We start from the raw sequence: 12,448 nt of genomic DNA, 5'->3' as shown, positions 1-12,448 counted from the left end.
TGTGTGGACTCTCATGTGTCCGTTTAAATGTGACTGTTGGCGAAACATTTGTCCACAAACCTCACAAGGAAACAGTTTGTCTCTTGTGTGGACTCTCATGTGTCCGTTTAAACTTGACTTGTGGCGAAACATTTGTCCACAAACATCACAAGGAAACGGTTTGTCTCCTGTGTGGACTCTCATGTGTCCGTTTAAACTTGTTTTGGTGGTAAATTTTTTACCACAGTCATCACAAGTAAATGATTTTAGTCTCATCTGTCTTTTTTTGAATTCAGATCGTGGTCTCTGGTAGTCCCTGGTAGTTCCTGCTCCTCCACAGTCCTCTCCATCAGCTGCTGCTTCCATCTGATCAGTTGAGCTGCTGGTTGGAAGATCTCTGTTCTCCACTTGGTGCTGATGAAGCTGTGAGAACAGAGGCTTCTCTTCATCATCTTCACTCTTCAGAGGAACTGTAGAGGCTGAAAACCTGCTGACATCCACACTGACTTGGTCTCCCTCCAGACTGGTAAAGATCTCCTCCTCCTTCATGTTTAGGGGGTCATGGTCCTCCTGGTCCACACCAGGCCTCCATTTTTTAGGAATGTCTGCTAGAAACAATAAAACACATGAACATTATGAGCAACTGTAACTTTATATTAACACATGAATCCATTTTTTTGTTGCTGAGTTCACTAAATTATCTGTGTTCATCAGTGTGAGCCACTTTTCTCTCCGATGAAAATAATCAAAAACATGCAGAAGAGTTTCACTCTAATGTCCACCTCAGACTCTCAGACGCCTGTCAGAGCACATCACAGCTACAAAGTGTCACTCTGAATTTATTTTATCCATATTATCTTCTTGTGTTTTCTACGAAAATTATGACATTCACAGCAATAGAAATGGATCTTTCAGCCATTTCCTCACATGTACATCTTCGTAGGAGTCAAAGTTGTTCAATAACCTCAATTTCTGCCAATATTGTGGCTTGCCAGCTGGCTCAAGCATCATCACATATTTGAACTTTTGCGTTGCATTGCCTTTTTTCCACTTTCCAAGTCATCAAACTCAGTAAATGAATACATTTTACACATTAAAGTGTTTAGATCCAAGTACTTCCTCTGCTGATGACTTCTTTTGTCTTCCATCATGGCGACTCCGCCTCCTGTGGCGCCTACTGATGACGTCAGTCGCAGGGTGACGGTTGACTCTGAGCAGTTAGTAGCTAAACAAATTCAAACAAGTTTTACGAGTTCTTGCTAAGAAGTTGAAACCATTAGCTATGAGAAAACTGCATCTAACATTACTGCAGTTAACAGTAAACAAAAAGATAACAGAACAAAAACCTACTGGCAGTTGGTCGAGGGGGTTCAAAATGGCCTCCGAGACGTTGTTCTGTCGTTCATTTTCCAAACTCCCCAGTTCTCGCTCCTAATCTGCGGATGTTTTTATCCAGGGTCTCCAATATTTCTTCCACCGCTGCCTCAAGTCGCTCTCAGACCCGCTGCCTCCACATTGCCGTTAAGTAACCTTCATTACCATCTTCTGTTAACATTTACTGACCGTCTTCTTGTTTTTAACGGTTTCTAACGGCGCGTTTACCGGCTGCAGCTGTTGCTATGGTAACCACTCCGGGTTTCCGTTAGCGGCTAGCAAACAAGCTAACGGCTAATTCTCAGCGTCAGTTTGGGCTTTAAAGTTAGATTTGTGCCAAAAACACAAAGTAAAATCAAACCTATTGAACATCAAACACAAAATAACACAATAAAAAGTGGATACACACAACATTTGACATTTGTTGGATATTAATAATTTTATAATAACAATATAAGTGCTTTTTACCTTAATACTAATGAAAAACCAAAACAGTTACAGTTTGACTTTTGTTTGGTAACCAGAAGGGTCATTTTATTTCACCATGTTTCAGAGTTTTATTAACCTTTACGCATAGCTGTGTGTAAAATTAATTATTGATCTGTTAGGGTGTCTACAGTCTGTTAAATTTGATTATTAATGTGGCTTAAAACATTATTACAGTATATTTATCTGGATGATGAAGATTATTTTTTGTTAATTTGCTAATCTGCTGTTATTTGTTATCAACTCTAAGCAAGATAATTATCATTTATACATCATGAGCTTAAATCTGCTTAAATATTGTGTAAGGAAATGCAATGATTGGGTTTATATCCTTGATAACATCCATTATGCAGGTTTCTTAGAAGCGTTATTTCATTCCAGAAAGGATGAGAAGGTTTTTGTCTGTCATGGTGGTATTTTCAACATGACCACTAAATGGCGCCATTTTCCTGTTTGTTTTCTGTAAGTGAAACAAAGAGCTTCAGGGATGAGATCATCCTGCAGACTGATGCAGTTTCAGTGAAACAAAGAAGTCTTAAACCTGCAGACCGAACCAGGAATACATCAGATCCAGTCAATAAAGAGGTGAGAACATCAAAACCTTCCAATAAACCAATAAACACAGACATACAGAGAGGGGTGGGAGGGGTAAACATGCACACCTGTACGCAGGTGTCTGATTAACACGTTCATCTGAGCTGCAGTAAAGCTGGAAGAAATCTGCTCTCGCTGACGCACTTGGGTGATGAAAACGATGTGATTTTGTTCTCGATGCAGCGTCCAGGCAGAAGCCGTCAGCTGTGGTGTCATCGGTCAGAACTTTGTTTCGTGGGCGTGTTAGAAAACAGCCATCTCTACGACCGTGGACAGTCAAACGGCGAAGAACTCGTGGAAGGAGACGGTACAAAATACTGCGAGCGGGAGGAGATGAAGGCAGCTGCGACGGCTGGGAGGAAGTGTGGGGACACGGTCCCTACGTCCACTCAATTCGGTCTCTTTGAGACGGAAGGGTGGAGACCCCAGCGAGAAGAAATCCGTACAACGCTTTAGTATAAATTCATTCCCACTGAGTCCATGTGGGAAAGAACGTTTTAACCACGTGAGGGGGAGCCAGTTTCTTCTCTTCCTGTGGAGTCTGAGGCTGCGGGGCGGACAGAAACGGGTTTAACCGGACTCACTACAAGCGTCAAAACGTCTCTCCCAGACAAGTACATTTGGAAAATGGACGCTTTCAAAGCAAATTAAATGCAATTTTGAGAAATAACAAAGTTGTACCCGGTAACGGTAATGTTGCCGTGTTGGCTATTAGCTGTGGCAGCCATATTGAAGACGAACGCTCAGTGGTTATGTCCTGAAAGTTTCTCTGAAACTTCAGTCCATGAAATATTTTGCCAACAGACGGACTAAAAGTTGACTGCAGATATCGTGCACTCAGAAAGCACAGGAGGTTTTAGCTCCACATCTGTGAAAATCACTGAGCTGTAGCCATTCTTGTACATTTTAAAATCAGCTGGCTGTGGCGGCCATTTTAAATCATGTTGACTCCCAAAGTTAATGAGATCCAACGATTCCTCCCTGAAAGTTTCATTAACATCCGTCCAGTGATTCTTGACAGACAGACGTATTTGATCTTGTTTGCCTTTCGAGCAACAAATATCTAAAAATCACTAAAAGGTTGTTTAACATTTAATGACATGACCTGATACCTTCTGTAGTTGTCTGTAATTCAACATTTTTTATCAAAAAGGACATTTCAGGACGTGCAGAAAAGCCGTCTCCTTATTTACAATCAGCACTTCTTTTGTCTCGAGCATCAAACTCGCTGCAGATATCCACAAGTTCGTCCTTCACGCCTAAATAAAACAATTCCTCCCGGAAGAAAACTCGCATTTCAGATCCGCGGAGTCATTCGCCGTTCGTTGGAAACGATGAGGCAGATCCGACACGTCGGTTTGTCCCGGTGCGAACACCGGAAGCTTCATTTGTCATCTGAGATTTCTGAAATTAGTAGATGGTGATAAAATTATTCTGATTTGTCATAAAAAAAGTTAACTTATTGTTGGTTTCACTGATTTTTGAAGGAGCAACACTTAAATGAGGAGGCATGATAGTTATATTTTGGTTTTTCAACCTTTTTCTATCTCTCACAGTTCAGTAAATATCTTTGTGTTTCCTTTAAAGGCTCTGTTTTATCAGCAACACTCTGATAATTTTGTTTATATTTTATCTTGCTGTGCGTTTTTTATTCCTCGGGTGATCATTTTAGGCTCACTCGTCATGTTTCCAGCTTGTAACATTTGTCTTATTTAAGCACAATAAATCAATTTCTACATGTCTCCACGTAACTCGGGTTGAAACAAAAAACAACGGACTAAATTCTGGTTCTGATCCAGATCCGGATGGCACTTTTTGTTGGCTTTTGTGGTCTCTGAGTGCTTCAAGTTTTTAGTTTATTCTCTATTTTACATGAAACCACTTCTTATCCACAGTTAAAAAGATATTCTTCCAGTTTACATGTAAAGAAAAACAGTTTGCTGATAGCTTTTAAACTTTTTAAAGTTACTGGAAGTTATTTACGTCATGTTCAGTTCTGTAGTACTCCACATCACCACCAGAGGGCGCCCTTAAACAACCGCTGCATCTAATGGTGGCTTCAAAAACATGCGTAATTTCTATGGTTTTACGAAACGTAAGTTCCTAATATAATTTATTTCGCATTAAAACGTGTATTGTTTTAAGAGTAGGTTGTGTAGGTTTGTCTGAAGAGCATTTAAAATTAATTTAATCGATTTGCTGGTCATTTTTGTGGCTTGTTTTAAAGAAAGTGAATATTTCTGACAGCATTTGAAAGCAGCGCCTGACATCTGTTCGGCGAAGATAGCCTTAAAAACAGGCTGTAATAAAACTGCGGCTTGTTTACTTAGAAATGAGTATTTCAAGTATAAAATGACACGTCAGTCTCCAACCAACGCATCATATTTCTGAAGAGAAACCCCGGAGCTGATAATCAGCCGGAAAAGTGATTTTTTTTATGTATGTCGCCCAGACATTTTAGACCAACGTTATCATTCGACACGAGTAATTTAAACGTTTAAACCGTGAAGTTTAAGACGTTAAATCCGTGATTTCAGTCTGGTGGCACGTCTTCATCTAATTGATCAGGAAGTGATGACGGACACTTTAGGCGTGTTTTATCACCCCGTAGGTTGACGCCCAAGTTCAAACATCACTGTGGGCAGGGAAGGCGTGCTGCTCTGATATTATTCTGTGATTTATTGCGTTTAAAAGCGTCGTTTTTACTTCACTTTATGGACTTTTTTGTGCTGAGATCTTTCGGGGCAACAGGTGCCGCTGGATGATGTGCTGCGTTCAGGGACCGCGTAGAGCTTGATCGCCTTGAATTTAAACGTTTAAAATCAAAATAAAATGTAAGTAATAGCATCCTTTTGAGATTTCGTTAAGGTTTTTAAACAAAAAGAGGTTTTTATTTGGATGTTTTGCCTTTTTTGAGCACTCGTCGGCTGTTTTTTCGGGTGACGCGCTCTCGTTTTCGTGACTTTTTTCCGCGCTCGTGAACGCCTCTCAGGCCCCGCCCCTCCGTGTGAACCGGGGGTCATCGGCGGAGCTCGGTCCAAACCGCCGTCTGCTCCCCTCCGAGGAGGTATCTCTGCTCCGGTCTCCGCGTTCAAAGCTTTCGGTTCGGGCGGACACAGCCCCGCTGTCTCAGGATGTCTCCGTCCACGTCCCCCCGGTTCTTCACCGAGAGGGAGGTGGCCCGCCACTGCACCCCGGGGTCCTGCTGGGTGCTGCTGGGGACCAGGGTGTACGACGTGACCGCCTTCCTGCGGATGCACCCGGGCGGGGAGGCGCTGATACGGAGCCGCGCCGGGAAGGACCTGAGCGGGGCGATGGAGGGACCCCCCCACCGGCACTCGGAGAACGCCCGGCGGTGGATGGAGCAGTACTACATCGGGGAGCTGGACCGGGGAACCGGCACCGAAGAGGTACAGGTAAACCCGGGCGTCCTGTCCCCAAACACACCTGAGCTTTGATTGGTTTCAACTTTCTGAGAGGAAAAACTTCAGGAGGCATTTAATTATTTATTAAAGCAGATTCAACCATCATTTGTTTACTTCAGCTGTTCTTATATCAAAACATTCAGCTCAAAATATTTAACTTTAATTATAAAAAACGTGTTCCCCAAATAAAAACACTGAAATATGTCTAATTCCTTATTCTGTGAAATCTGCTTCAGCATTTTTTATTTTTGTCCCCTTATGCTAATTTTAGTTTTTGGCTTCTTTTCTGTTGTTTTTTTTTTTTTATTTGCAATTTTTTTAGCATTTAGTTACCTTCTTTCTACTTTAGCTTTAGCTAATCTTTTGCTGATTCTGTCTGGTGTTTTGCTACTTTACCCTACATTTAACTTTCAGCTAACTTTTTGTTACAATCAGCTTTTTAACATTCTGCTCATTTTAGCTTGAAGTTAGCATTTGGCTTCTTTTTAGCTTTAGGTTAAAATTTAGCTCCTTTTAGCTTGAAGCTAGAGTTTCGCCCCTTTTTTAATTTTAACTCCATTCCAGCGCTCACGCTGCATTTTATCAGAAAACTTTATTTCTCTACTTTTGGTTTTAATTTAATCATTTTTGTCTTTAAGCAGCCAAAATGAAAAGTTCCTCAGCGTTTAATTCCACCAGGAACTGATCTGAAATGTTTTGCCCTCAAACTTGTGATGTTCTGTTGGACAGAGTCTTTTTAAGGTCGGCTGTTTGGAACGTCTTCGTCACCGAAGGTTCCCGCCCGAGCTCGGCTGATTTCTGGTTTTTGGCTGCGGTTGTTTGTTGGTTTTAAAGGTCTGTTTTCATGGAGGCTCGCAGAGTAACAGGTGTACTGTTTGAGTCTCTCTTGACTTAACTGGGCGTTTTCCGTCTCCGTGAGGAAGAAGAAGAACCCCCCCCTCCTCCTCCTCCTCCTCCTGCTGTATTGATTAGAGGGGAGGGAGTTGTGTAAGTCCTGTGGAGGCGGGAGCGGAGCAGGCAGGTGATCTGGCAGACCTGTGTGGTTGGTGCTGGATGGGCGTGGAAGGCCGCGGAGCGTTGATGAATGATTCACAGGCTCCTGGACGGAGAAGGAAACTGGTTTGTCTTGTCCCAGCAGAGGAGCTCAGAGACGGGACGTTCGTCCGTCCACCTTCCGCTGTTTCTGTTCGTCTTTTCTTGTCGGTTTGTTTCTCCATGAGCTCTCAGGGAGTTTGCATAAATCTCTTTACTGACATTTACATGCTCCCCCCCATCAACTCCATCTTGGTTTCTTCTCGGGTTCGACTGGCCCTGAAGGAATGCATATCGCCCGCCTCCCTCCATGAGCGTCAGCCTGAAATCATCTCTCGTTGAAACATCACGTGACATCGCACTCATGGGATGTGTTGGGGACGACTCTCAGCTACTACCACCCAAATGTTAGCTCTGTATCTGTCAAGCTGACTGAATTTTTGAGTCAGTTGGCTGTAGCGGCCATCTTGACTGGGGGTTGAAAAGTTAATCAGTCACTTTCTGAGACTTTAATTAAAATCCACCCTGAGACACGTGAGAAAACATTGTCTGCCTTTCTCATCCAGCAACATTTGTCCGTTCTGAGTTTGTCAACATCAAGAATGGACAGTTTGTTTTTTGTACCCCAAACTGTACAAACTTTTAAAATTAAATTAAGTTTCACGAGAACACACAGAATCCATCAAGATAAAGTTCAATGAACTTGTTAGTTTGACACGTGAACTCTTTAAATGTGACAGTAATGTCGATAACAAAAGGAGATTTATCAGCAACTAAACATCTTTAAGGCGATAAAAGAACAACAGTGTCTTCGTGTTTATATATAATCTGTGATTAAGGAGGCACAGATGGTAATGAGCCGTTCGTGTTTTCAGTCCAGAATTGATAAATAACTTCAAAATAAACCAGGAGAATGACTCATTTATTCAGTCTGCCTGTAAAACTGTAAAAAAATCACATTTTGTGTTTAACTGTTGTATTTTAGTAAGTTTTAAATGTTTTCCAGTTTATTTATGATGCATGATGACAGCCAAACGGCGCTAAGCCTCAAATCATTCAAATTAAAAAGGTTTTAAGATTAGATTTAAAAAGGTCCCGATCAGTTTGTTCGGTGACCCAAAAGGCCCGGTCAGCCCAGCGAGACAAACAGCAGAGACGTATTAGTTGATCTTAATGTCCTCAGACTCACAGAAAGCTATAAGATCAGCCAAATAAGGTGGATCAGGATGGCTCAGAGCTTTTAAACGTAAACATTAAAGTTTTAAATCAGTTTTAAGATGGACTGGAAGTTGGTGAGGCGAGTGTTGGATCAGAGCCGGGCCGCGGCGTTTTCTACCAGCTGAACGATTTAAAAAAGGTTTAACTTCGGTTAAAAGATGTAACAAGAAGCTTTATGTTCATCAAACTTTGAGTTTTTAAGGATGTCAGAACTCCAAAGTTCAGCCAGAAATAAATTTGTCGATCGATAAGTTGGATTTCTTATAGTTTTTTTGATTTTGACATCTCCTGTTCACTTGTTTTTATCACCTGCCACCGAAAGCCGAAGGCGGCCAATAATGTTATTCAAGATGGCCGCCAGAGTCAGCCGACCCTGAACGGTCAGTTTTACAGATGCTGCGCTAAAACCCTGGAGTGGTAGTAGCTGAGAGTCGTCTGTACGGTTGTTCGTGACGTCGTTTATGAGGGTTGACCAACAGCTTTAGGAGAAAGAGGATTTTAGTTCGAATGCTCGGCTTTTATTTTTAATTCATCTTCTTTTATTGTTGAAATAAAAACGCGTGAAACGAAAACTTTTACTTTTTTGGGGTCAGAAATTTGTGATTTTAACCTCTTAATGCTTAGGAAACATCTGAAACATCTGTTTTTTAAAGCAGTTTTTGTAATAATTCTCCTAATTCCATGTCTCTTTGATTATGTCTCCTTGATTTCTTCATTCTCCAGTTTGAACCAGGTGTAGTTCGTCCTCTGCACTTTGATTTACGGATCGGTGGGTAGATGATTAAAGCAGATGTGCTGAGTGTTCGTTCCAGTTGGAGCAACCTTTAAGATATGAGAAGACCTGTTGTAAAAAACGGGATTAACCCTCTGAGCAGAAAGAATAGATTCCTGTGGCTCCGCAGGACGACGTGACTGAAGATAAGGACGAAAATAAAGTTTACTGAGCCAAAGGTGCTACAAGCTGCTGAATTATACAGTCCACTCTCAATATTACACAATATTTCATATCTGACGGCAGGTAACGGGTAACAGGGTGTTTCTTGGCGCACAGGCGGGCGTTTATCTGAAGTTGTTTCAGCTAAAAGAAGCAAGACGGTAGCTAAAAGCTAGATGTAGCATAATCAGACGATATTAGAGCCGAGAAAGTGTTGGAAGGAACTGAAAGTAGAAAAGTCCGAGCTGAACATTTTGATTAAGAACGGCTAAAATGGCACAAAGAAAAAGGTTTGATTGGAAGAAACGGGGGAAAAAATAATAAAAAATAAATCATTGGAAGCTGAATGTTTTATAAGACGTTTATCATCTGATCAGTTTATGATCTGCTGTTTGAAGCTGTAAACCAGGTGAAAAACCCTGAAAGCTGCTGTTAAAAGCTGAGGGTTGCCCTCCTGCGTCGCTCTCATTGTTTGGGTTTTGGACGGCGATGGCCCGCGGCGGGATCTGACCTTTAAAGGCAGAGGGTCCGCTCCGGGTCCGCTGCAGGAGACGGGCCCGGCAGAGCGGCTGTTTACACTCACAACATGCTGAAGCTGACAGAACCAGGACTTGGACCACTTTGTTAACGGGGTTTTCAGCCCCGTTAACGAAGTCGCAGATGATTGACGTTTCCCCTGCAGAATGGAACGCCCCTTCAGGACCCCTGTCATCAATCGATGCCCGTTCCTTTTACATAAAATGAATGGAATGTTCGAAAATCTCATGCAAAATCTCCAGTTTGCAACAGATGTTGGAGATGTGGTTAAATATTAAAGATCCGTGGAACTTGTGGCTGTGATTGTTGATGATGATCGAACACAGGAGTGGCTCTAACTCGGCCGTTCTTACAGACGCCGAGCTGAGAGTTGTCCTCTGAACGCTAACTGATCCCGTCCAGCGTTCTCCTCAAGGTTTTGACCAAAACGGGAACAACGCCATCATTTCTTTAAACGATCAGTTAGTTTGAAGCTCTGAAAGGTGGCGGGCGATATGCGTTCCTTCGAGGAATTCTGGGCGTTTCGTTTTAACGTGAGAGAGCACCGAGTTTAAGGATTAACTTGATGAAGTATCAAACTTAAAACGTTGGCAGTAAAACCTCGACGAATCCATAAAAACCAAAGACGTTTTACAATAACAGCATGATTAACGTAATAAAACCAGATGCAAGCTGTGCTTCTTTACCAAATGAAAGGTTTATCAGGGCTAAATGAATAACTAACGCTGCGACTTTAACTCCTTTTTATTGTTTTTATTATACAGATTCATCAGAAGTGACAGAATTGGGCTGATTTGTGTCGTTTTTTTCATGTATGACGCTGGATGAAACGTTAAATCTTGTTTAATCAGTGTTTCAGGTACAGGTGCGCCTTTATTTGCTTTCTGCTCTTAAAAAAAAAAATCAACCCAGCTCTGCCTCTGACTACTGGAGCTGAAGTAAAAACAAACATTTCTGACTCACGCCTTTCGATTTCGTTCCACTCGGCCCGTTTCTCTCACTCTTTCTTTTCTCTACGTCACGGGCTCGAAATGCAAACGGCCTCGGGGTCAAAGGGCACAGAGAGGGGTTGCGTTGCTGCCCGGCGTTCAGGATGAGGAAGCTGGGCGGCGGTGGAACTGCAGGACAGTGGGTGTTTTTGTTTTAAAAAAGAAAACACCAAATGAGTTGTTGAGCGAGTGAATGAACAATGGAGGCATGGTTTGTAAAAGTCCTGGTGGAATGCTGCCGGGCGGGAATGCAGATCATTTTATTGGTTGTAGATGTTTTTCTCCTCAGTGATGGGATTGTTTCCCGTCGGGGCGCAGAGACGAGGGACGGCGTGAACGTTTAAATACTTGCTGACACCACTGAAGTCACGCGCAGGAAGTTAAAGTTCCCGACGTTCCTCGCCCGCCGCCCTTTCATGCCAGCCGTTTCGGTCGAACCTCCATAAAGAAAATAGTTTTGACTTCTGGCCCGACTCAGAGCTGATAAAGAACCAGTTGGACCATCTTTAAAGTCTGATGGTTAAAATAAAGTGACTGCAGTTTTGTTTTTTCAGATTCATCTCCGTGTGGATTTTATTCAGACTGTAAAAGTTTTATGGATGGTTTGTCTGATCATCATCAACAAATCAGTGGAACAGGTGATCGGTTCGTAAATGTCGTCTGTTTTGCTGATGTTCGGCTCCCTCCTCCTCCTCCTCTTCCTCCCATCGAAGCGTTCAGCTGCACCTCCTCCTGAGAGCCGCTCGGAGTTTATCACCCCGGCGATGCGTTACTCCGTCGGCACACCTGTTTACCCCTGCTGCCATGGGGACGCAGCAATTAGTCCTCAGGTGCGGGGCCCCTCAGGTGGCTCCCGCCTCCGTCGCCACGGTAATGGAGCAAGGGCAAGGTTCAGGAGGCGGTTGGTGGAAGTGGATGGCGATGTGATGCAAGCGTGAAATGTGCAGACGATGTGGGTAAAGGTCTCACAGGACTGAGTTCAGGTGATTAACTGTTACCTCGCAGCTGGATTACGTTTTTATTGATACCTGTCACCCGCTAAGCTGAGCCCATCTGATGGCGCGAAGGGGGCGGAGTTATAACCGCTTGAGTCCAACCCTCTGAACGACGCTCCCCACCACCTGACGGAGCTCGGCGTGTCTGTCGAGGGCGACTCTCAGCTACTACCACACCAAATCCCAGCCGATGATTAGCTGTGGCGGCCATCTTGAATTGGGTTGACTCCGAAGGTTGGTCGTAGATCCAGGAGATATTTTGCTAACAGACAGTTTTACAATCTGTGTGATCAGGTGATGCGACTCTCAGCTACTACCACTGATTGATTAAAAACATTTTTCTTTTTTATTTTAGTAGCTTAGCTGTGGCGGCCATCTTGAATGGGTTTGATATATTTTGATGGATGAAACAGACAAACGTGACGTTTTCAGCCCGCAGCTGTTTGGAGTAAAATTCTGCTTTCAGTTTGTTTCTATTGAATAAATATTCTTCTTTCTTCTGTCGGCCGGATTCACAGAACGATCGAAACTTAGCTTCGTTCCTGGTGGGGGGTTTATGTTTGTGTCTGTCAGGTATTCGATGAGCACACACACACACGCACACACACACACACACACGCTCGGAGGAACAAACTGTTAGGAGTAGGTGAGCATTTCAGACACACCCAGAGGGGGGAGGAGAGGGTGAGACAAAAGGCAGCATGAAAGAGTTCAGAGTTTCTGCAGGCAGAGATCGTTCTGTCTCCATAATTTAAACATTTTAAAATGTTTTGTGTTTGAGTAATGGCACGGGGGAGGGAGGGGGGAGGAAAACGCACCCAACAGGTAGATTCCTGCTGGAGTAAATCAGCCCAGAATCAGTGGGTTTCCTGCCTTCTGTCGCGC

General features: G+C 43.1%; 1 protein-coding gene and 2 long non-coding RNA genes across 4 annotated transcripts in view; 2 read left to right on the top strand and 1 right to left on the bottom strand.

Annotated features, from left to right (window-relative positions):
• Window positions 1-6: 6 nt before the first annotated feature.
• On the bottom strand, window positions 7-1,460 carry LOC119617437. The gene is made up of 3 exons (XR_005233685.1): window positions 1,330-1,460; window positions 1,096-1,204; window positions 7-587 (listed from the first exon to the last, which is right to left on the bottom strand). It is a non-coding gene; the product is annotated as an uncharacterized LOC119617437 (long non-coding RNA).
• LOC112451317 lies at window positions 1,216-4,163 on the top strand. The gene is made up of 3 exons (XR_003040118.1): window positions 1,216-1,499; window positions 2,307-2,424; window positions 2,617-4,163. It is a non-coding gene; the product is annotated as an uncharacterized LOC112451317 (long non-coding RNA).
• An 879-nt stretch (window positions 4,164-5,042) lies between these two features.
• fa2h (fatty acid 2-hydroxylase) overlaps window positions 5,043-12,448 on the top strand; it is a 25,652-nt gene continuing 18,246 nt past the window's right edge. The window contains exon 1 of one of the 2 annotated variants that reach the window (XM_017434681.3): window positions 5,043-5,849. In XM_017434681.3, the coding sequence (XP_017290170.1) occupies window positions 5,568-5,849 (282 nt within the window). In that variant the 5' untranslated portion in view covers window positions 5,043-5,567. The remainder of the gene's footprint in view (window positions 5,850-12,448) is intronic. The other variant, XM_017434683.3, reaches the window with a different exon arrangement.

The sequence above is a fragment of the Kryptolebias marmoratus genome, linkage group LG11, assembly GCF_001649575.2.
Source record: "Kryptolebias marmoratus isolate JLee-2015 linkage group LG11, ASM164957v2, whole genome shotgun sequence".
NCBI classification, from domain to species: Eukaryota; Metazoa; Chordata; class Actinopteri; order Cyprinodontiformes; family Rivulidae; genus Kryptolebias; species Kryptolebias marmoratus.
Note: the sequence above shows the minus strand (reverse complement) of the source record. Positions and strands in the feature narration are given on the sequence as shown.